At 38.5% G+C, this 25,992-nt stretch overlaps 1 protein-coding gene across 1 annotated transcript in view; it reads left to right on the forward strand.

The window, feature by feature from the left end:
* Window positions 1–25,992, forward strand: part of TMEM131 (transmembrane protein 131) — a 169,167-nt gene that overhangs the window by 87,593 nt on the left and 55,582 nt on the right. The window contains exons 5-10 of the mRNA XM_061155969.1: window positions 4,760–4,883; window positions 15,527–15,643; window positions 18,119–18,241; window positions 23,078–23,158; window positions 25,606–25,756; window positions 25,848–25,904. Coding sequence (XP_061011952.1) covers window positions 4,760–4,883; window positions 15,527–15,643; window positions 18,119–18,241; window positions 23,078–23,158; window positions 25,606–25,756; window positions 25,848–25,904 — 653 coding nt within the window. The remainder of the gene's footprint in view (window positions 1–4,759; window positions 4,884–15,526; window positions 15,644–18,118; window positions 18,242–23,077; window positions 23,159–25,605; window positions 25,757–25,847; window positions 25,905–25,992) is intronic.

Raw genomic sequence — 25,992 nt, forward strand, 5'->3', positions numbered from 1 at the left:
CACATGCTACAGAGCAACTATTGACTCTGTACTCTAGAGCCTGGGAGCCGCAACTAGTGAGCCCACATGCCCTAGAGCCCATGCTCTGCAAAAAAACCACCGCAGTGAGAAGCCAGCACAGCAATGAAGACCCAGCACAGCCAAAGACAAATAAAAATTATTTTTTAAAAAAATTATGAACAAAGAAGAGATATGACAAATAGAAAGTAACTAGCAAGGTGATAGACTTTAATTGTAAAAAATTGCATTTAATATAAATAGGCTAAGCACACCAGTTAAAAGACCAAGATTGTCAGATTAAAAGAGCAAGACAAAACTAAACACACAACAGAAATCCAAAATACAGGAAGCAAAACTGACAGAACTAAAGGGAAAACAGACAATTTAGTAGTAATAGTTGGGGACTTAGATACCCCACTTTTGATAATGGCATTTGGAAAGAAGTAAACTATCTATTTTTAGATGTTATCTTCTTATACATACAAAATCCTAAGCAGTCCACTTTTTAAAAGTATAGAATAAATGAATTCAGGGAGGTTGTAGGATATCAGATCATATCAATGATATGATATAGATATCATATCAATATGTTGTTATTGTTCTGTTGCTAAGTCATGTCTGGCTCTTTGCAACCCCATGGACTGTAGAATGCCAGGCTCCTCTGTCCTCAACTATCTCTCAGAGATTGCTCAAATTCATGTCCTTTGAGTCAGTGATGCTACTGAACCATCTCATTCTCTACCACTCCCTTCTCCGTTTGCCTTCCATCTTTCCCAGCATCTAGTGAGTCAGCTCTTCACATCAGGTGGCCAAAATGTTGGAGCTTCAGCAACAGTCCTTCCAAGTGAATATTCAGTGTTGATTTCCTTTAGAATTGACTGGTTTGATTTCCTTGCAGTCCAGGGGACTCTCGGGAGTCTTCTCCAGCACCACAATTCTAAAGTATCCATGTTTTGACTCTCTGCCTTCTTTATGGTCCAACTCTCACATGCCTAGATGACTACTGGAAAAAACCATAGCTTTGACTATACAGACATTTGCTGGCAAAGTGATCTCTATACTTTTTAACACAGGGTCTAGGTTTGTCATAGTGTTCCTTCCAAGAAGCAGGCGTCCTTTGATTTCATGGCTGCAGTCACCATCTGCAGTGATTTTGGAGCCCAAGCAAAGAGACTCTGTTACTGCTTGCATTTTTTCCCCCTTCCAGTGATAAGACTGGATGCCATGATCTTTGTTTTTTTTTCAGTGTTGAGTTTCACACCAACTTTTCCACTCTCCTCTTCCACATTCATCAAGAAGCTCTTTAGTTCTGCTTCACTTTCTGCCATTAGAGTCGTATCATCTGCATGTCTGAGGTTGTTGATATTTCTCCCAGAAATCTTCATTCCAGCTTCTGATTCATCCAGCCCAGCATTTCGTATGATGTACTCTGCACAGAAGTTAAATAAGCAGGGTGACAGCATACAGCCTGGCCGTACTCCTTTGCCAGTTTTGAACCAGATTATGAACCAGACCGTTGTTGTCTGGTTCTAACTATTGCTTCTTGAACTGCATACAGGTTTCATCAGGAGACAGGTAAGGTGTTTCGGTACTCCCATCTCTAAGAATTTTCCGTAGTTTGTTGTGACTCACACAGTCAAAAGCTTTAATGCAATCAGTGAAGCAGAATTATATGTTTTTTTTCTGGAACGCCCTTGCTTTCTCCATGATTCAGTGAATATTGGTAATTTGATCTCTGGTTTCTCTGCCTCTTCGAAAGCCAGCTAAAACATCTGAAAGCTGAAACATCTGAAAGTTCTCTGTTCACATACTGTTGAAGCCTAGCTTGAAGGATTTTGAGCATACCCTTGCTAGCATGTGCAATGAGTGCAATTGTATGATAGTTTGAACATTGTGGCTCAGTGGTAAAGAATCCTCCTGCCAATGCAGGAGACGTGGGTTTACTCTCTGGGTTAGGAAGATCCCCTGGAAATCCAGTGTTCTTGTCTGTGAAATCCTATGGACAGATGAGCCTGGCAAGCTACAGTCCATGAGGTCTCAAGAGTCAGACACAACTTAGCAACTAAACATCAGATACAAAAACATTTTATTTCTATATACTAACAATGAACAGTCTTAAAATTAAGACAATTTCATTTATAATAGCATCAAAAATAATAAAATATTTAATACTTATATGCAAACTTAACAAAAGTAATACTGTAAACTAAAAATGAAAAATCATTATCAAAAGAAATTAAAGAACTAAGTATATAGAATCTGTCCCATACTCATAAATCAGAAAACAGAAATGAGAATGGCAATACTCCCTAAATTGATCTATGGATTCAACACAGTCCCCATCAAAATCACAATTTAATTTTTTGCAGAAATTGACAAGCTGGTCTTAAAATTCACATGGAAATAAAAAGGATCCAGAATTGCCAAACAGTCTCAATGTTTTAAAAGGAGACCAGCATTGGAAAACTGACAGTTCCCAATATCAGAAACTTTCTACAAAGCTTTAGTAATCAAGACCCTGTAACTCTGCAGTGTGGATAAATGGGGAAGAATTTATATTCCAGAAATAGAACTTTACATGTATTATAAATTGATTTTGACAAGGGTGCCAAGATCATTAAATGAAGAAAAAATCTTTGCAACAGATGTTGATGCTGCTAAGATCGCTAGATATCCACATGCAAAAGAGTTAAGTTGGATCTCTACCTCATACCCTACACAAAAGTTAATACAAAGTGTGTCTAGAACTAAATGTAAATGTAACAAAGCTAAACTATAAAACCTTAGAGGAAGACATTGGAATACATCTCCATTTTGCAGTTGTTTTTGTGCAATGGTTTCTTAGATACGGCTCCAGAAGTAAAAGTGAAAGTGACAAAAAAATAAAATATACAAATTAGATTACATAAAAATTAAAAACTTTTTTGCTGCAAATGATACCATGAAGAAAATGAAAAGATAGCCCACAGAATGGAAGAAAATATCTGCAAATATCTCCTAAGAAACTTATATCCATCATGTATGAAGAATTCTTACGGCTTCTTAAATTTTACTGTGTGCATAAGCACAGGGTTTCCTCATCTCTCCTTGTTGACATTTCATGATCGAGAATTATTTCTTTTTTTAAATTTTGGGTTTTGCCCATTTTTTGTCCATACTTCAGATATTCCTACACTCTATTTTCCAAATATTGCCACTTCTAGTTATGCCCTACATATCTGTTTTTCTTTTTATTTTTATAGCCCTTTTAAAGTGTTCTAAATATGTATTCTTTCATGCTGAATTCTGAGCTAAATTGTCAATCTCATCTTCTCAGCCATGAACCGATTTTTGTCTCCCTAGCCAATCTGTTACCTATGTTTATTGCTAATATTTTCTCTGGTTTTCTATATGATTATCTCATTTTGCTAGTATCTTGCCATCTCTTTCTATGTATACTCCATTATGCTTAGTTTTAATTCTTGGTTTAACTTTTCCAGCTTCAGGAATGCACTATTCCACATATAAAGCAATTGTATCTCTGTCAGCTACTTATAATTTGAGATTTATACAAATGAAATAAAATTTCAGAAAACATAGGCCAAAATGACTGTGTAAGAGGATCTTGTAAAAGTTTTAACTGATTTAGAACATGAGGGTTTTGTTTCACATAGAGGGTAGGCAGGAAAACGCAGAGCAGAGATGTTAAGGGTGGAGGTCGTGAACATGGAGCTAGCCTGACCCAACTGGTGGAGACATAGGGAGTCACTTGTTTAGGCTGATGCCAGGTGACAGGGCCCTTCATAGTCCCGAGGTCACAGAGTGGGGCAGAGTGGGCAGGCTCTGCCACGCACACTTTCACCACATACCTGGTTCTGTGCTGGGCTATATGAGGAATACACAGTGCGTGTATAGCATAACCTTTGTTGTTATAGTACTGATAATCTTGTTGGGGAAGTAAGACAGGTGTCAAATAAGTAGAGATCACTCTGAAAAAAATAATTTATATTACATTTACATTTATATTGCATTATATTATAGAATTCTCTTAAGCCGTCGAGTGAGACAGCCTGTGCAAACATGGTTAGCAACAGGAGTACTTAAGGCCCGCATGCTGAGGAGGTTTCACTTTTTGACAAACTATACGTTGGATCCTAAGGAGAACATGAAAATAAATCTGTGGATGTCGGATCTTGAGTGTGTGCTTTCTGTTGTTAGAGCAGGGACCAGAGCCAGATGACTTGGATTCAAATGAGGTTCCAAGTGTGGCTTTAGGCATGTTGTTATGCTTTCTGTGCCTTGGTGTCCTTGCCTGTAGAATGAAGATAATAGCTCCTAACTCATAAGGCAGATATATCACATACCTTTGCCACGAAAGTTCACCTTCTAAATTGAAGAGCATTTATCAGTGGAATTTGGGGAGAGAAGGAGAAGATTTCAGAATTAGAGAGGCAGGTAGTGTTGCAGGAAGAAAGGGATCTGACCATTTGGTTCCTTGCCTGCTTCCTCCTAGACTGTGGGGACTGGCCGCCTTACCTCCCAGTACCTGACTCGGTGTGGGACATACACTTGGCACTCAGAAATTTTATTTGCTGCATAGCTAATGAATGCATTTTATGTGTAACTTTAGAAATAAATCAGTGTAATAAGTAAGTCTGTATCTTTGGGTATGTATTTGTCTAAATAATTTTGATGATTAATTTTTTAACAACCAGAAATTAACTCTAGCACTGTAAATTGTCTTTGAATATTTGTGACCATTTTCTTTTTGTTTTTACAGACCAGTTGGAATGCCAAAAATGGAAAAAGTTTACTTACATAATCCTAGTTCTGAAGAAACTATTACTTTAGTATCAATATCTGCTACAACATCACATTTTCATGCATCATTTTTTCAAAATAGGGTAAGTTTCTCCACTACATTTGATGTTTCTTGAGATTGAAAGTGAAATGTCTAAATCTTTTTTATGTAATTTTATCTTATTGTAACTAAAATCTGATTTGAATGTTTCATATTTATTCTGGACTTCAGTTTGCCCCATTTCCTGAAAACTACCACTTCTCCTCTTCAGCACACATTGTTTTTCTTAACATGAAACAGCCTAACAAATCAACTTTGACACTTAAGCACTCTGAAAAATGTAGCATTCATGTCTTAGTTGGTTTTCTTTTCCTTCCTAATAATAAGTAAATCCTCAGCACTGTGTTGGTTCTCTTTTTCTGAGTAATAAGACACCAGAAACACCCACTCGTTAGCTTGTGGTTCTGTAAGTCACTTTTCGGTGGGTTCTTTGCTCCAGGTTTAGTGAGGTTTTAATTAAGATGTCAGCTGGGCTGAGTCCTTGACCTGAGACTCGGGAAATCCACTTCTGGATTCATTTACGTTGTCAGCAGAAGTCGGTTCCTTGTGCTTGTAGGACTGAGGTTTCATTACTGGCTGTTGGCCAGTGACCTTTCCCAGTTCCCTGAGGCACCCACTCTCCTCGTCCCCATCTTCAAACCAGCACTTTTGTGTCACATCTTGCTCATGCTTCAGAAATCTTTGCCTTCCTCTTCCACCACCAGTGGAGAAAACTCTGCTTTCATCGTGTCATTGGGTCAAGATCACCTGGTAGTCTCCTTATTTTATTAACTTAGAGTGAGCTGACTAATAATCTCATTGTATCTGCAGAATCCTTTTTATCAAATAATGCAAATCACAGGTATGATATCTCCTCATTCACAGTCACAAAGTGAGGGCAGGAAATTTGGGGGCCTGTCTAGGATTCTATCTACACATACATCCTCTAAAATTTTACTTAGAATCATTTTTATAAATACTATGCAAACTTGTTTCTATAAAAAAAAGCTTTGACAAAAAATTGATCTTAATAAATTTTGAATTTGAGAGAATGCATTAAGCTTTAATACGTCGACTTCCAAAATAATTACCTAAATAGCAAATATCAGAGGAAAGTAAATTAACGAAGTCTAATTTCATCTTCCCAGGGTTTTCCCTGACTCCTTTGAAGAGATATAACTAAGTAATTAATTTTTAGTCTATAAATTTTCATCAGTTATTTCAATTTTTGCATTGCTTCTTTCTAAAATCCTGTTTCATCACATGTTGTCATTAAGTAGCAACTTCTAGTGTAAAAACAAGGCATATAATCTTTGACATTTTTAAAATTGAAAACTATCTTGTAAACAAGGAATGGATAAGTCAGCATATTTTGATGATAAAGTTTTAATTTGCTTATTATGCTGAGTTGTTCTTTGTTTACTTTTGTAAATGGACTGATGGTCTCAACAGTTGAATCCCAGTGCTAGGAGAGACGTGTGTGTATATGCAGCTAGCCTCGTACCCTCTTTCTGCCGATGAAGAGCTGAAACCCAGTTGGCTTTGCCTGTCGTCGTGCAGTTAGTGACAGGAACCAAGGTGAAGGTCTAGGTATACTGTTGGCTTCCCCAGGGATTTGTGTCATATGAAGCTACGGTGTGGTTCATATACGTTAGTCTGTGTATGGAGACACACTTAGGTACAGATGGAATCATCCAGCTTTCAGGCATTGCCAAAGTGTAGAGACATGTTGGGTTAAAAGGTAAAATAGTGAAGTGACATGAAAACAGTTTAAAAGTAGTTTACAACTACACTACAAATTTTATTTTTATCTTGTTAACTTAATTTGCTAATTCAAGCAATGTTTTGTTGTTTCTAAGCATCAGGCTTCATCCTTGTTAAAGGCCAGGGTTTTTACATTTTTAATGTTCCTGTCACAATACACAACAGAGCAAATAGACAGCAGCGTTACAGATAGAGTCTTACAGGGGCCGTGTGGACAGTGCAGACCAAGTGGACTGAGAGGGGACTGGCAGAGCACGTGGCCCGTCCAGAGGGACCAGCCCTCACTCCACTCCAGCCAGTGGTGGCCACATGGGCTTATAAGCTCATGCACAGTCATGATCTTCCAGGAAGAGTCAGAAATAGGGACTTGCATATGAAAATCTCCCGATATTTACAAATGATAAATGAAGTCAGTTTTGAAAGACAGTGTAGACCAAAGAAAACAAGTTAAAGGTCACCAATTTGACGTTTCTGGACTGGCACTCCTAGGGACTTGTTTCAACACGTGAATCTTACGCAAACAGAATAGTCTCCCTGAAAATTCTTCAAAAGATAAACTCAATGTGTATGTAGTCAGAGAACAAGTTAAAAGCCAGTCTGTGTTTTCCACTGTCAGGATATGGAATTAAACAATAAAATGATGTACACCTATCAGAATTTACGTTCAGGTACTCTAGATTTAGCGTGAAAGGAGATAGCCAAAATCTGTGCTGTAAGTTGTTGTTTTCTTATTCTTCTTGATTTTCATCTTTATTCCCTACAGTAAGATACTGACTTCAGAAGCTCAAGAAGTGGAAAGGTGGAACTAACTCTTAAGAAGAGGGAACCTTATTTCTCTTCCACTTAATTTTATGCCTATCTTCGGAGCCTTTGGGGAAAAATAAAAAGAGTTTCTCATGTCCAAGAGAGCAGGCCCTTTCTCTATATTTATCCTAAGTCTAGTTGTCTTGTCATCTTTAGAATTCCTGGTCACTTCATATTTCTTTGAGAATAAAACATTTTCTGTAACTCACTTAAGTTTTTGATTGTTAACCAGTATCATACATGCATTAACTAACCAGTAGGAAACACAAAAAAGAGTAGTCATTATTTAAAAGGCCAAGTGTTACTTAACCTTTTTTTTTTTTAACCACATATAAATAATGCATCTTACCTGGAAGTCAAGAACAAGGGTAATAAAAGGAATGTGGTTGTGTGACAATATATTTTTCTATATATAACTCCTAATAATTATTTGTGGTTATAATTATGTTGATTAACTATAATTGTCTAATTATAATTAAAATTACATAATATTAAAACTGCAGTTTAGACCTATTCATCTTCATGGCTAGACTGCATATTGGTCATAAAATACATAATATATGGCTTGTTACAAAGAATATAGATATTTTTAATACTCTGTAATAGTCAAATTTTGATTAAGATAAGAATTGTAGAAATGGATCCCTTATTAGTAAGCAAACAAAAAGTATTTTTCCTTGGTCATATAGAACCTTTTGTTTGATTACCTTTTTGGGTTAATTGAAGATTAACTAGGATAACTTTGCTTCAACCCATGGCTAAAATGAAGTTTTTACTCATTTATTTTAGTATGCATAATATAATAATCTCTTTTCATGGGTTGAAGGTCATTAATGGCTATTAATGATAATTTTTAATTACATATAAAGACCTGGACATTTTAAATTCTATTTCAGGTTAAATTCTGATATCCATGCATGTTATTGGGAATTGAACAAAATATGGTAGAGCCAGTGATATGCAAATATTATTATACAGATGATAAAAAGAATCAGATTTGTATCTGTTTATATGGAATAATATGTTAATATGTAAAAACACATTGTAGAATAGAATATGATGCCATTTTTTATAAAATGTAGAAAATCTTCCCTCAAACAGCATTCACCCCCTTAAACAACATCTCTCCAATTTCCCCACCACCCACAGTCTGGTAACCACCATTCTGCTCTCTGCTTTTATAAGTTTTGTGTTTTTAGATTCCACATAGAAGTGATTGTTTTTCACCATCTATCTCACTTAGCATAATATCCTCATGGCCCTCCATATCACAAACGGCAGGATTTTTTTTTGTTATGGCCAAATAATATTCCATTGGATATGAATATACACCACAACTTCTTTATCCATTCGTGTGTTGCCAGACACCTAAGTTGTTCCCATATCTTAACTATTGTGAATAATGCTGCAGTAAACGTGAAAGTGCATGTATCTCTTCAGTATCCTGTTTTCATTTCCTTTGGCTTTATACCCAAGTGGGATTATTGGATTATATGGCGATTCTGTTTTTTTTTTTGAAGATCTCTAAACTGTTTTCCATGGTGGCTGAAACAATTTACAGTCTTACCAACAGCATGAAAGGACTGCCTTATATCCACATCCTCACCAAGATTTTTCTGTTAATGACAGTTGTGAACTGATATCTCATTGTGGTTTTGATTTGCATTTCCCTGGTAATCAGTGATATTGAACATCATTACATGTGTCTGTCAGCCATTTAGATGTCTTCTTTGGAAAAATGACAGTTTAGTTCCTCTGTGCATTATTAAATCAGATTGGTTTTTTGTTACTGAGCTGTGTAAGTTCTTTATATATTGTGGGTATTAACTCTTACCCATTCCATGGTTTGCACATATTTTTGTTTATTTATTTTTGGCTGTGCTGGCTCTTTGTTCCTGCACATGGGCTTTCTCTAGTTGCAGCAAGCAGGGGCTGCTCTCTAGTTGTGGTACACGCGCCTCTCACTGAGATGGCTTCTCTTGTTGCAGAGCACAGGCTCTTGAGTGTTCAGTTCAGTTCAGTCACTCAGTCGTGTCCGACCCCATGGACCGCTGCACGCCAGGCCTCCCTGTCCATCACCAACTCCCGGAGTTTACCCAAACTCATGTCCATTGAGTCGGTGATGCCATCCAGCCATCTCATCCTGTCGTCCCTTTCTCCTCCTGCCCCCAATCCCTGTCAGAATCAGGGTCTTTTCCAGTGAATCAACTCTTCACATGAGGTGGCCAAGTACTGGAGTTTCAGCTTCAGCATCAGTCTTTCCAATGAACATCCAGGACTGATCTCCTTTAGAATGGACTGGTTGGATCTCCTTGCAGTCCAAGGGACTCTCAAGAGTCTTCTTCAACACCACAGTTCAAAAGCATCAACTCTTCTGCGCTCAGCTTTCTTTATAGTCCAACTCTCCCATCCATACATGACCACTGGTAAAACCATAGCCTTGACTAGATGGACCTTTGTTGACAAAGTAATGTCTCTGCTTTTTAATATGCTATCTAAGTTGGTCATAACTTTCCTTCCAAGGAGTAAGCGTCTTGATTTCATGGCTGCAATCACCATCTGCAGTGATTTTGGAGCCCAAAAAAAGAAAGTCAGACACTGTTTCCACTGTTTCCCCATCTATCTGCCATGAAGTGATGGGACCGAATGCCATGATCTTAGTTTTCTGAATGTTGAGCTTTAAGCCAACTTTTTGTCTCTCCTCTTTCACTTTCATCAAGAGGCTTTTTAGTTCCTCTTCACTTTCTACCATAAGGGTGGTGTCATCTGCATATCTGAGGTTATTGATATTTCTCCCAGCAATCTTGATTCCAGCCTGTGCTGCTTCCATTCCAGCATTTCTCATGATGTACTCTGCATATAAGTTAAATAAGCAGGGTGACAATATACAGCCTTGACGTACTCCTTTTCCTATTTGGAACCTGTCTGTTGTTGCACGTCCAGTTCTAACTGTTGCTTCCTGACCTGCATACAGGTTTCTCAAGAGGCAGGTCTGGTGGTCTGGTATTCCCATCTCTTTCAGAATTTTCCACAGTTTATTGTGATCCACACAGCCAAAGGCTTTGGCATAGTCAATAAAGCAGACATAGATGTTTTTCTGGAACTCTCTTGCTTTTTCGATGATCCATCAGATGTTGGCAATTTGATCTCTGGTTCTTCTGCCTTTTCTAAAACCAGCTTGAACATCTGGAAGTTCACAGTTCACATACTGCTGAAGCCTGGCTTGGAGAATTTTGAGCATTACTTTACTAGTGTGTGAGATGAGTGTAATTGTGTGGTAGTTTGAGCATTCTTTGGCATTGCCTTTCTTTGGGATTGGAATGAAAACTAACCTTTTCCATTCCTGTGGCCACTGCTGAGTTTTCCAAATTTGCTGGCATATTGAGTGCAGCACTTTCACAGCATCATCTTTCAGGATTTGAAATATCTCAACTGGAATTCCATCACCTCCACTAGCTTTGTTCATAATGATGCTTTCTAAGGCCCACTCGACTTCACATTCCAGGATGCCTAGCTCTAGGTGAGTGATCACACCATCGTGATTATCTGGGTCATGAAGATCTTTTTTGTACAGTTCTGTGTATTCTGGCCACCTCTTAATATCTTCTGCTTCTGTTAGGTCCATACCATTTCTGTCCTTTATCGAACCCATCTTTGCATGAAATGTTCCCTTGGTTTCTCTAATTTGTTGGTTAGTTGTAGTTTTTTGGTTGAGTCTTCAGGATGTTCTGTATGTAATATCGTATCATCTGCAAATAACAACTTTTTCTCTTATTTTACACTTCTGAGGCCCTTTATTCATTGTCTTTCCTTAATTGCTTTAACTTAGGCCTTCCAGGACTGGATGAATAAGACTAAGAGTGGGCACCCTTGTCTTGTTTCTGATCTTAAAGAAAAACTTTCAAATTTTCATCAGTGAGTATGATGTTAGCCCTGGGTGTTTGTATATGGTCTTTATTGTATCAGGGTATGCTTCTTCTGTACTCAGTTGAAGGTTTTTATCATGAAGAGATATATTTTATCAAGTGCTTTTTTGTTGTGTGGCTGGATTTACTTTGCTAATAATTTTTGAGAATTTCTCCATCTATATTCATCAGGGATATTGTTTACAGTTTTCTTGTAATGTCCTTGTCTGGCTTTGGTATCAAGGTAATGCTGGCCTCATAAAATGAGTTTGGAAATGTTCCCTTCTCTTAATTTTTGAAGAATTTGAGAAAGACTTGCATCAATTCTTCTTTAAGTATTTGATAGAATTCACCAGAGAAGCCATCTGGTCCTGGAGTTTTCTGTTTGGGAGGTTTTTGATTACTTATTTGATTTCCTTACTTATTATTGGCCTATTGAGATTTTCTGTTTTTTCCTGATTCAGTCTTGGTAGGTTGTATGTTTCTAGGAATTAATCCACCAGGCTGCTCTCCTCTCTTCCCCCCAGCCCAGGAGAGGTCACTGTCTCATGGAGTGTTGCCTTAGCATGGGTTGAGGAGTTGACCCAGGAAAATTCCTCTTACTATCTCCCCTGCAACCAGATTCTTTTCTTTTCTTAATTCCATGGCATGCTGGAATACCTCCTTGGGAAAGGTAGACTCGGCAAGCTATCTCTTGTCCAGTGGTTTCTTCCCAGGTCGCACTCTGCAGGTTCTTTCCTAGCTGCAACTAGATGGGATGGGGTGGGTTCATTGGTTCCGCAGCCTGTGCAGAAGTCTGTCCGCCTGTTTCCAGATACACAGGTGGGCAGGATGGCTCCCAGGTCTCCAGGTGTATGGCACCAGATCCCACAAGTCCCACAGAGGCACTTCTGCTGTGGATGGATATCTAATATGTTATTTTAAAGGGAACAAGAGGGAGGAATGTCTTACAGCACCAGATTTAAATAGGAGGGTCAGGTGACAGTTGAAGACTGAAGGAGATGCATTCAGGGCAGTGGAATATATGGATGGCGAAGTCTCTGATATGAAAGCATGACTGGTGTGCAGAGAGGACATTGCGGCTAGCCCAGAGTGAGCAGGGGTGAGGGAAGTAAAGGGGCTGTGGTAGGGGACGGACTGTGAAGGGCCTTGTAAGCTGATCCTGAATGGCACGGGACGCTCTCACAGGTTTTGAGCAGAGGAGTGAATGATAGCTTTATGTTTTATAAGGATCACTGTTTATCAGAAATAGACTCAAGAAAGCAAGGGGAGAGTAAAGGACGCTAGTTATATTGGCTGTTGCAGAATATCAGGGTTATTATTAGTTTTAGATGATTATTTAATTATTATTATAATAAACTAATATCAGAATATCAAGATTGCTCTAAGCAGAGAGAAAATATGAAGAAAGCTGTCAGATTTGGGATGTATTTTGAAGACAGCAGCAGAATTTTCTGAGGTGGGATTGAGAGGAAGAGAAGCATCAAGAGTGACTCCAGAGATTTTGTCCTGAGCAGCTGGGAGGACAGAGTTGCCGTCAGCTGAGATGGGAAAGGCTGAGAGGAGAGCAGGTTTCAAGAGCATAGCCAGTAGTTCAGTTTTGGATGGATTAGATTTGGCGTTATCTCCTAGACGTCCAGGTGGAGGTGCCAAGTAAGCAATTGGTATTTAAGTTTGGTGTGTGAGGGAAAGGACTAGGCTTAAAACAGAAGTGTAGGCAACATTGTAAATCAACTGTACTTCAATTAAAAAATCAATTAAAAAAAAAAGTAGCTTAACAGTGACCCCGTCTCCCTGCCGCAGCCACTGCTCTCAAAGGAAAAGGAGAAGCATTCACTGAAGGACGGAGGACTGTTCAGACGCTTTCATTTTTTGGTTTGCTTTCACATTCTGGTTTGGGTTTTTCCAATTAAAATAAAATCAAGAAATCTGAAAAAAAGAAAAAAGAAGTGTCGGAGTCGCCGGTAAAGATGTGAAGCCCAGACCTAGGTGAGATCGCCAGGGGAGCAGGTGGTCAGGGACTGATGTGGTACAAAGGTGAAAAACGTCACTGCAAACCAAAGTTAGCACGTGTTGGGCTACCTTCATTACCTTTTCATACTGTTTTCTTTTTTCTTTAGTCAAATTAAATTTATTTTTAAGTTTGCAGCAAAGGGAACAAAAAGATAAATTGCAGCAAATCTGATGAATTTTTACAGGAAGATTACATTCCTGAACCTGAGTTTGTTGTTCTGTTTCATCACTGTTTTGTTACATCCTTAAGTGTCTTTTGGAAGTAGATTTTCCCTGTTACTTAGAAAATGAAAAAAAAGGAAATAATTGTTCTGTGTGTTTCTTGAGGCATCTTTTTTCTTCTTTAGTTGAAGGGTAATTGGTTTACAATATTGTGTTGGTTTCTGCCATATATCATCCTGAATCAGCCCCCTCTCTCTGGAACCTCCCTCCCACCCTCCACCCCATGCCACCCCTCGGGGCTGTCTCAGGGCAGCAGGTTTGAGCGCCCTGCATCATACAGGACGCCCCCGCTGGCCGGCTGTTCGACGGACGGTAGTGTGTCTCTTTCACTGCCACTCTCAATTCCTCCCTCCCTCTCCTTCCTCCCTTGTGTCCAGTGTTCAAGTCTTTAAGTGATGAAGAGTTGACTGGATATTGGGAACTATCAGAGAACCTATACTCTTGTATCCAGGCTCCTTTTCCCCCTAGGGTAAAATGACATCGTGGAGTAAAAACTTCACCTTCCTTTTTACTCTTGGTCATTCTGTCTGGGGTTTGATCAGTTTTGCAGACCTTTTTGAAGCATCAGCTTTCGGTTTTCCTGATTTTTCCATTTTCTATTCCATTATTTTCAGCTCTTGTCTGTTCTAGTCTTCTTTTGCTTATTTTGGGTTTAATTTATTCTTTTTCTAGTTTTTCAAGGTGGAAACATAGATTATTAATTTGAGACATTTCTTTTCAAGATAAGCGTGTAATGCTATAATTTTCCCTCCAAGTATTTCCTTTAGCTCAGCTCACAAATTTTGATATGCTGTGTTTTCTTTTCCAGTTGACTTTGAATGTTTTAAAATTTCCTTTGTGACTACTACTTTAACCGGTGGGTTATTTAGAAGTGTATTGTTTCATTTCAGACTGCTTAGGGGTTTACCATATATCTTCCTATTACTGATTTTTGGCTCAAGTGTGACCTCCATCTAGCATCTACAAACTCCAAAGTTTCTATGTACCATATTGTGTAGCCCACACTCAATGTTTAGCAATGCATAAAAATTTTACCTGAATTCATTTTACTGTCTTGAATGCTAACCTCACCTTCTTCCCATTATCTGCCTTACTAATGTTCCCATCTCTTCTTGAAGGTGTTTGTCTTTCCTTAAATTGGGGGCTGGTTGATACACAAGAAAGGTTACCATTTTTCAGATGATTTTTGTTTTTTATAATACAGGAAAGATGCTCTTCCCAGCTTTCTACATCCAAAGCTGAAAACAGAAGTCTCAGTGCCATAGATTTTAAGCTATAATTTGGGGAGCATTTAGAGTTCTAGCCACAGAGGCAGAATGAGAGAAGTTAAGGACTTTGCATATTAAAATTCATTCTAAGGCTTCACTGCAGACAGAACTTCATTCACAGTCTCAGAGACTTCGTGAAGCAGCCCTATTGTTCTGCTGTAATAAAATTTTAATTTGCAAACCACAGTGACATTCTCAGTTTGCTCAAGGTCAGAGGAGGGGTCTCCTCCCCTCTCCTTTCTTTTATAATGTAAGTTGCTGGCACTTTTTGTGCCTTGTGTGAATGGGTGACAGAGGTCAAAGGGTTGAGGCTGGGCTTGTTTACTGATTAGACTAGTTCAAGTGGCTGCTTAGTAGTAGAGTAGAACATCTTATAAAAAGCTCAGCTTTAGCTCATCTCCTCCTTGATCATCTGATGTTGAAAGAGCCTGTAATTAGGCACTTCATTCCAGCCTGGTGGTTACTGAATGAACAGAATCCAAGGGAACCATCTGTTGTACAGGGTTTTAGAATTGTGATTGACAAAGATATGTGAAAGTCGATATGAAGACATCTTTTTTTTTCCATTGCAAAATAGTTTGGCTAATTTAAAATGTAAACCTTTGGGAGGAAAAAGCTAGTTTATGGAAATGATTCTAAGATGTTTTAGAGAATTTTAGCTGTCTACTTATAGTCACTATGACCTGATACTTTTTTTTTTTTTAACTAATTTAACTTCTTTTCTTTTTCAGAAAATTCTTCCAGGAGGAAATACATCATTTGATGTAGTTTTTCTTGCAAGAGTAGTGGGAAATGTAGAAAATACTTTATTTATTAATACATCTAATCATGGGGTATTCACTTACCAGGTAAGAATCAGAATGAAATCTTTATTATTTATAAAATACAGTTTCCATCTTCATTCTATCATACGACAACATCTTGGGAACTCTTTTCAAAAACTCATGATCAGGGAAAATGTAAGAGTTTAGAGTTAGAGCATTTTTATACTTTACAACTGCATTTGTGAATATCCCTATTCAAATCAGACTGAACAAATGATCTTTAAAAGCTACAGCTAAAATGTTAATGTAAGATTGGTTGGCAGAAGAACAGTTAAAAATATTTTCACAGTGCCTCTAGATTTTTTAAGATTTTTACTTTTTGCACACTTATGAAGTAATAATAGTTTCAGGATTAAAAGATGGGTGCCTGTTTTTCTTTGCTAATTATATTGTTTAAATTTTTCATCTTCCCTGATGGCTCAATTGGTAAAGAAACTGCCTGCAAAGCAGGAGACCCAGGTTCAATCCCTGGGTCAGGAAGATCCCCTGGAGAAAGGAGTGGCAACCCACTCTAGTATTCTTGCCTGGGAAATCTCATGGGCAGAGGAGCCTGTCGGGCTACAGTCCCTGGAGTCTCAAAGAGTTGGAGACAACTGAGCAACTAACACTTTATATGTACAATCATTGTTTGGATTATTAAAGAAAGTTAGTGTTTTTTGAATCAGAATTTTTTATATAGCAAGATTACAAAGAAATCATTTATTTGGCACTGTTCTACACACTTTACGTGCGCTTCTGCCTCCATTGCAGATACTGTCCTCGTTTTTTTAGATGAGGAAGGTGAAGTTTAGAAAGGGTAAACAATTACGCTTATGCTACTGGTAAGTGTTGAGCAGGGATTCAACTCCGTGTCTTTATAGCTACAAAGACCATCCTGTTAACCACTGAGCTGTACTGCCCATGGAACTCAAATCCTTCCTTAGCTCATATCTTACTTTACAGTTTCTATGCTTGTTTTTGGACGTTTCTTCTCAGCTACCCAGCATGCTTCATGTATTTTGTAAATTATCTGTGTATTTTGGAAATCATTGTCAGAGTAAACATTCATATTAGTCAGACATCATATCTTATGCTTATTTATGGTGAGTAAGTCTTTAATAGTCATTTGGTAGGCATTCAGTAAACTTGGGAAGCCAGTACGGATGAGTGACTTTGACGTGCTGTGCAGAGCACTTGGCATATACTTGTTGAGTAAATGAAAAGACCTCCATGAGACTGGAAAGTCCTGTGCCCTCCAGAGGCACCCCCAACTGACCATGGGCAACCTGAGGTCGTGGTCAGGTTGTTCTCAAGGCGTGCCCCACTGCCCTCCATCTTCACCTCCCCAGACCTAGTCTCTCACCACGTCTTGTTCTTAAACGTCTCTCTCCTCCTCAGCGCCGCTGCTGTCTCCCAGGCCGTCCGTCCCTGCCTTTCCCTGGGTGACACAGAGCCTTCTGGCTATCTTCCCTCTCCTCCACAGCCCCTGCCACAGTCCATTGTTCGTGCTGTAGCCAGGATGATCTTCACTGAACATAAACCACATCCAGTCAGCCCCTCATGTAAATCTTTATGCTTTGACACTGCTCTTAGGGCAAAATGCATGAGTCTGACCAAAGCCAGCAAGGCTCTAAGGATCTGACTCCCATATTAGCTCTCCCATCTCATCCCATTTGACTATGGTTCTCATCTTTTTTTTTGTCTTCCAACAAGCCAGGCCTTTTCCTGCCTCCAGCCCTTTGCCTTTATCCTTCCCCTTGCTGAAGAGTCAGCATTGCTTCTTCTCGTCTTTCAGGTGACATCAGCTCATGTCACCTCCCCTGGCCACCCTCTCTTAAAGAATTTTCCCATCCTCACTCCAGCTAGCTGCTTTATATCACATTATCCATTTTTTTAAAAAACTTTTTTATTGTTACCTGTCCCTCATACTAGAATTTAAGTTTCACAAGGACAGGCATATTATGCATCTTGTTCACTGTTGAATTATTCACAACTGTATATGCTTGTGCCTAGCACATCATAGGCACTTAATAAATGTTTGTCATTTGAGTGACTGGCTCACCCTGTTTGGTCAACCCACATTCCCATGTAGGAATGACCTGGGACTGGGCTTGGTCGTTAAGAGATTGTCTGGGCCCTAGAGCCATCTTCAGGTGATTGAAACAGGGAAATCTTATGACTCTGTTTTTCTTCTTTTGTCTCTCCCATGACTTCATGAAGGACTGCTAGCATTTTAATTTCTAATATATTATGAAATCATTCCAAATGTATATGTATGTTGTTTAGAGATATGTATATAAATATGAATATATATATTCTTGAGATATATGTGTATCTCAAATCAACTGATAGTCAAACAAGTACAGAAACTACATGTGTGTTCCTTTTTAAGAGAATTAAGATTTTGCCATAAGTAAACTCACCAGTTTTCCGTAAATCAGTCAGTTGTAACTATAAAAATGTTATCTAAAACTATAAAAACTACTCAGATTGCTTTTTTTTTTTTCTACTTGGAAACAGGTATTTGGTGTTGGAGTTCCAAATCCATACCGATTGAGGCCATTCCTTGGGGCCAGAGTCCCTGTGAATAGCAGTTTCTCACCTATAATAAACATACACAATCCTCACAGTGAGCCTTTACAGGTGAGTTTATGGCAGTGATTTTTTAACATGTTTCACTTCAGTGGAAATTAATGCTTAGCGTGAAATCTCAGTCTTCTACAGTTTTTAGACTACCAAAAACGGGTTTTTTAAATATATGCCAGTATGTAGTACTGAAGCAAGATATTCCTTTAATGCTGCTTGTAGTCTGAACCTGAGGTTATATCAGTCTGGTTATTGAATTTTTGGAACCATTTTTAAAATGACTGGTTTCTCTGGTGTTAGTATTAAGTGGCTCTAAATTTAAGGAGAGTTTTCATTTATATGAGGCCCCTATTTTTCTTGCTTGAGCTCCTTGTGGCCCAGTTTAAAATTTTAAATTCACTATTTGTATTTATTTCTAGTAATACTAAATTTTTGGTGATGACAGTCTGGAAATTAAAACCCAAGGAAAGGATAATATAGAACCATTGATTAAAAGCCAACCCATTTTTTTATTTTGAAAAATCCAATTCCTTATCTTACCCAGTCTTTTAGTAATCATTATTTCCACCTTTGAAACCCCTCCTCACTCATCCCTTGTCTCCAACATGGTAGGAGTGGCTGGTGTCACTCCTTCAGGTATTTCCTCAGATCCCCACCCAGGTCCCCAGTGACTTCCAGCCGTGGACGTTTGTTGCCGTTGTCGCTTCTGGCTGTGTTGTCTGTGTGGAAGGATATGTGGATACTTTCCAGAATAATGTTCACTCCCAGGGCCCATGGAGTTCTTCAGGACCAACGCTGAAGAACTGAGCAGTAGCTTGAAAATGGCAGGTGGAGGATAAACACTGTGTGTTGTGTGAGCCGCTGAGCTTTGACTACGAAAGTGGGTTTTGTCAACCTAGCACTCCCTGGTAGAAAGGCTCATAAACGGTAAAGAGGAAAACGAGGAAGAATACAATGAGATATTCAGATCTGGGTTTGTGAAATGCCTGGGAATTGTATGCTGAGGTAGCAAGAAAGCGTTCGCTGCAAACTCAGCTGCCACTGGGTGAGGATAGCCATTGATAAAAACAGTCCCCCTAAATCCTGGTTATATATAGCTGAGTATCTTCATCATGAAAGAGGAAAGTGCCTTGTCTCCTGCTTTTATGAGTGAGAGAGAGCTCCTCTCCATCATCAGTCTTCATTTACATCCTTTTGCTGCTTTGGGGAATGGTGTGCTTTCCCTGTTTCAGCTAACTTTTATCGCAAAACTATACAGAAACCTCGTAAATTCTTGCTGCTTTCTTTTCTTGACTGTTTTTGAGTCCAAGAAATAAGAATCGTCCTCTCGTTCTCTCAGGCCCTGCTGTGTGAGCTGCCACACACAGCTGCAGCAGCAGTGTTACAGAGCCCCAGGGATGCACCCCCTACATGGTTGCCCCACGGCGGACTGAGGGTCTTGCTTTCTGCTGGGAGAGATGGAGGTTACAAACTCAGCAGATGCTGGCCAGCCTAGTTGTAATACTTAAGTAGCCTTACAGTCTGTGTCTTTGCTCCTCAACCTTTTGAGTCATCAGACTCCCATCGAGAACAACTATCTCTGAATTCAATATTGAATTTTTTTTCTTTGGCTTGTCTAGTCGTTTTCCAGTCATTTGTCATTTCAGTTCAGGATTTATCACAGTGCACATTTTTTTCCCCCCATTTATTTTGCACTTTTCATCAACACACGGGAGAGCAAATGGAAAGCTGGGGTTGCTCTCTCAGAACCAGTAGGTTGAGATCTCCCTGGCAGTTCAGTGGTTGAGACTCAGCTTCCAATGCAGGAGCACTGGTTCGATCCCTGGTCTGGGAACTAAGATCCCACATGCCGCAGGGTCCTGTCAAAAAAAAAAAGAACAAATAGATTGTCTCTGGAAGGCAGTTTTTTTTTTGTTTGTTTGTTTTTGAGAGAAAAAATCCAAGTCCCTTCCTGATGGACACTGTTTACTTAAGGTGTAATTGCCATATAACATTGTGTTAATTTCAGGTGTACAACATAGTGATTCAGTATCTGTATATATCATAGAATGATCACCACAGTAAGTCTCATTAGCAACATCACCACACATAATTACAAAAATTTTTTTCTTATGCTGAGAAATTTTAAGATCTGCTTTTTAGTAACTTTCAAATGTGTGGTTATAGTGTTGTTGTTAACTACAGTCACTGTCCTGTCTGTCACATTCCCATGGCTTAATTGCTTCTATAACTGGAAGGTTGTGTGGTAGACACTCTTAACCTGATAGTCCTATGTGACATGAACTTGTCCTCAAATTTAAGAAAATGTTGTAAAGCAAGAAATTACACCTCATTTGTTCTTTATATAACACTAACACACGAGTATGTTCTCACTAAAAACTGTTAACAGTTCTAACGTGTGAGGCAGAAGTCCCCTTGAACTTGCTGCCTTCCAGTCCTGTCCAGCAGACAGTACTGTCCAGCAGAACTTTCTGGTGCTGTGGGAGAGTTCTGTGTCTGCTCTGTCCAGTACACCAGCCACACGGGCTGGTGAGCACGTGAACTTGTGGCTAGGGTGGCTGAGGGCCTGAACCTTCAGTTTTACTTTATATCAGTTGATTTAAATGTAAATAACCACATGTAACTGATAACTGTTGTGTTAGCACAGCTCCTGCCCGAAGCCCTTCCTCACTGATAGCCTCCGTGTAATCTCGGAGTGTCTCCTCAGGCCTTTCTCTGTGTACTTGTGTACAGGTACGGGGGCACGCTGAAGTTAGCGTTCCTCGTGGGATTTTTTTTTTTTTTTACATAAATTATCGTTTGTATGTATCACTGGCATCCTTTTTCCCCTAAACTTTATTAAATTAGAAATAACTAGCAGTGGACTGAAAATCAGGAGCCTGTTGTTCTAGTTTTAATGTTATCTTCCCTTTGATTTTAATATTTAGCCTTTATCTGTCCCCATTTCCATATTCCCTTCCCTCTTGTCAGGACTCAACCTTTTAAACTTGTTTTCAAACATTGTTAGGCTTGTTTCCTTAATACCTTGGGAGATTTCTAAATGAAATAACACATGGTATTTTCTGGTTTTACAGAAAAAGTCCTATAAGTCACCCCATCAGTTAAGGTGCTGTTCCTGTTAGCACAGTCAGTACTGAAGGGGAACAGTAATACATTGGAAGGCAAGTAATAATATGCAGACAAGATCATAGCTCCTTAGTCTTGGGTAAATTCATTACTGTAACAACACCACACACCAAACACAAAAGCCTCTAAGCGTATACTAAAGTATTGCTATTTCTCCTGCTTTGTCCTTTTTTATGTACTCCTGGTTTGTGATAAAGACAAATAGAGGTTTTCTACCCATTCTCATTCTTCACCCCAGATTTGTGTTTAATTAAATATATTTATTTTTAAGAGGTAGGATAACCTTCCTTTGAAGAAAAGTCTCCTTTTCTTTATATGGGCAAAGAGGTATATGACCCTTCTGTTCCTTGCTGTTTACCCAAGAGAAAGAAAAGCAGATGTCCACACAAAAATGTGGTGTTCATAATAGCTTTATCTGTAATGACCAAAAAACTGGAAACAACCCAGATGTTCATCAGCAAGTGAATGGATCTAGAATTGTGGCATATCCATAAAATCAAAAAAGAAATGAACTGTTAGTAAAAAAACAATATAGTGGATCTCAAGTTAATTACGCTGAATAAAAGCAACCAGACATAAGAGTATACACTGTATGCTCCCATTTATATAAAGTGCTATAAAACACAGACTAATTTTGAGTGGCCAAGAGCAGCTCAGTGGTGCCTGGGGATGGGAAAGGACATAGAGTGGCAGGTGGATTGTAGAGGGTGTGAGGAAGCTTTGGGAGGCAAAGGGTTTATTTAATATAATAATTGTGATGGTAACTTCATTCCATCTTCACGTACATGTCAGAATCTATCTCGTCATACACTTTCAAAATGTAGAGTGTTATTGTACATTAATCATACCTCACTACAGCTGTTTTTTAAAAATATGTATAGTTATGGCTGATTTGCATTGTTGTGTGGCAGAAACCGATGCAACACTGTAAAAAGAAAAAAAATTTAAAGAGATTATTAGCTTAAAAAAGAAAATGGGTGTAGGTACAAGCCACAGAGATATTAATAGTACCTGTGATTTTGTTCCCAGAAGACATCAGATATTTTCATCCTGCATTGATACTGTTGCCTATCAATATGATATGCTCTTCACTATGTCGCAATTAGGATTTCCCAGGTGGCTTGGTGGTAAACAATCTGCCTGCCAATGCAGGAGACATGGGTTCAATCCCTGGGTGGGGAGTATACCCTGGAGTAGGAAATGACAACCCACTCCAGTGTTCTTGCCTGGAAAATACCATGGACAGAGGAGCCTGGCAGGTAGGCTGCAGTCCATGTCGTCACAGAGTCAGACACGACTAAACGACTGAGCACGTGTCAACAGTTACAGTAGTTATTAGATCTGCTACTGGATCTTGTTGTAGATGTGTGAATAAAGAAGAACTTGTATTACTATAAGAAATACAAAATGTATGTTTCTAAAATTTGATCCTTTCCTGGAACTGTTTCCTTAGGAAAATACAAAAATATATGTCCTCCAGATGGATTTTCTAAAATCCAGTCTGAAACAGCTATACTATTTCTGAGTTTGATATTTCAAAGTTACCTGTTTAATTAAATATTGCACCATTGCTTATACATATGGGCACTGCCTCTGGTGATGTGACACCATACTTATCCTACCAATACTCATCCTTTGTATCTATAAACATCTTTTAAATTTTTTCTGATAGACGCAATTAAGGCATCAAACATTTCTACATAATAGCAAATCACTTGCATCGAGAATATGATTTTAACTTAACTGTCGTGTACTCTTCTGTCTCAGGTTGTAGAAATGTACTCTAGTGGAGGAGACCTTCACCTTGAACTTCCCACAGGGCAGCAGGGAGGCACCAGGAAACTGTGGGTGAGTGCAGACATGTCCTCTCATGTGCCATCACTCGAAACCAGTTACTTCCTTACATACACCAGAAAACACTTCTCATCACCCAAAGAAATATGGATGATGTTTCCATAATTACTGTCTTAACATTAAATGCATATCAAATATATTTGAAAACTGGATAGACTGAGAGGGTAGTAGAGTGGTATTAATAATTTTTGGAAAGAGTAGTGAACAAAACTGGTGGAACCTTTAACCCCCTGTGTGGAAAGGAAGAGATTTTAACTATTCTTCTACAGAACAATATTGGTAAAGCTGTCTCTGAATCTAATCGTTCATAATATGCTTTACACTAAAACTGAAAAAAAAAAAAACAAACCTGTGGAAGCGATTCATGGTATTTTTGAAGGTACATAATTGAACATTCAAACTTATTGTTGATGGCAGAGATGGCGTTTGCAGAGGGAACATAGGCCCTTGTGATGACTTAGAAACTAAGTTCTTAGGTGATCTCTCAATACATCCACATTTAATGCTGTTGAAGATGTATCAGTAGTTTGTGTAAGTGGTGAGAGAACCACTTTCTCTTGGAGAATATTAGCAAATATTAACAAGATTAATGAATATGTAGCCGTTACCTAATTTGTAAAGGTTCCTGCCATAGGAGGATTGTTTTCATTCTTTAATGTTGTCTACTCAGCTTTAATCAGAGAAGGGAAAGGCATAGAATATGCAGTGCTTGTCACTAAAATCACTGCTTATCCATAATTGAAGACACGTAGACTTGACCACATGAATAAGTTCTGAAGATCAAAGTTTCTTTGTTAATTGCTCTGTTAATTTAAAAACACATCACCTCTTGATTCTGTCATCTGACCAGTCTCAACCAGGGAAGGAAGGGATATGCGGGGACATTTTTTAGAATGTTAGCTTGAACATTTAGAAACCAAATTGTCAGTGACTAAGTTAACTCCTGAGACTTAGAAACACTCTAGCTGGTAGAAAGGTATGTAATGGACAGCCTTTTTATATCCTTTCACAAAAGTGTTTTGACTTGAAATTATGATTTTGCTTGAAAAGACTTTGGGAGAAATTGTGTATAAAGCAATGCTTTATAGAATTAATTATAAGGTATTAAATTTGTGTTATAGTTCTAAATAGAAGAACCAAGAATGTACTGTGATGGGCTTCCCAGGTGGCGCTAGTGGTAAAGAACCCGCCTGCTAACGCAGGGGACATAAGAAGCGCAGGTTCAATCCCTGGGTTGGGAAAATCCCCTGGAGGAGGACTTGGCAACTCACTCCAGTATTTTTGCCTGGAGAATCCCATGGACAGAGGAGCCTGGTGGATACAGTGTATAGAGTCGCAAAGAGTTGGACAGGACTGAGGTGACTTGGCACACACGCTGAAGTGGATTCTAATAAACATTAGAGAATTCAGATTTCTAGTTAAGAACTGTAATGTAGCAGACATGGAAAATTGTTTTCTTATTCTTAGCAGCTACAAGAAAACATAGTGATTCTTATTCCTACAAATCTAGAGTGAGATTGGCCTAGAGAAGGGAGTTGGCCTTGACCTCACCCCCAGCCTGTTTCAGCGTACATGAGCAAACCCCAGAGACCAAGTCAGCTCCCAGAGATGGGGATGTGGGTGAGCCATCTTTCATGGCCCCGAGAGGGTTCCAGTCACCTCTTTTCTACTTTGAGTCTAAAAAGTTAAGAGAATAGAGGCAAATGAAGACCAGTACATTCTGAACCACAGGGATTTCCTAAAATAGGCCAAAAGGTGTGTACAGAGAAACTCTGGAACTCTGCCCAGTGAAGCCAGTTTATTATAAAACCAGGAAAAGATTTATACCTCAAAAAAAAAAAAATCTTTTTTTCCAGTGACTCTTCCTTCTAATGTATATGTACATTTTTATGAACCTAAAAAGCTGTGCTACTTTACATGCTAAGAGCCTTACTGAACACATTTGTTGAACTGTGGATTTGCTTGGGAAGCTTGTTCTGTTAGGTTTTAAACTGAAGGAGAGCCAAGTCTGTGTTCCCTTAGTTATCATTTAAAAAGAATCCTGTGAACTTCTGGAAAATCAGTTTCTGTTTGATGGTGATGTGTTTATTGTTTAGAGGATTTGGACTGAAATCCTCTAAACAAGCACACCGATACAGCAAAAAATTGGACTCTACCTTTTAATGATGACTTTGCAGCTGACAGTTTTTTTCATTTAATTTTATCTCTTTTTTGTTTTGCTCAATTTTATATACCAAATTTCATCAATTTTAAGATACACACGTTTTTATCATTTAACATCCTCCAAAATTGGACTATGCAGTATAATCAGTGAAATGAATGTGTTTGTTTAATTGGCAGTATTTTTTTCTATATAAAATAATAATGCATCTTTTAGGTGATGTCATCTTATTCAGTAAACTGTAGTGGTTTTGCTACATTCTGGTCTGTTAACTTGTCAGGAAATTCCTCCTTATGAAACCAAGGGAGTGATGAGAGCCAGTTTTTCATCTAGAGAAGCAGATAATCACACAGCTTTCATAAGAATAAAGACAAATGCTTCAGACAGCACAGAGTTTATCATCCTTCCGGTTGAAGTGGAAGTTACAACAGGTGAGTGAACAACTGAAGGAGCGTAGTTTGTCTTCAGCACATCTTACTCTGGCAAAATGAAATATAATTGTTTACTCTTCTTTTTTCCAAGCTCCTGGAATTTATTCCTCAACTGAAATGTTAGATTTTGGTACACTGCGAACACAAGGTAAAAAAAAAAAAAAGAATGTCATTATAAGCCTTTTTTAAAGATCCCTATATTCCTTACTAAGTGGCTCTCCTTTAATTCCTCTGTG

This window comes from Dama dama, chromosome 11 (genome assembly GCF_033118175.1).
Source record: "Dama dama isolate Ldn47 chromosome 11, ASM3311817v1, whole genome shotgun sequence".
Classification (NCBI taxonomy): domain Eukaryota; kingdom Metazoa; phylum Chordata; class Mammalia; order Artiodactyla; family Cervidae; genus Dama; species Dama dama.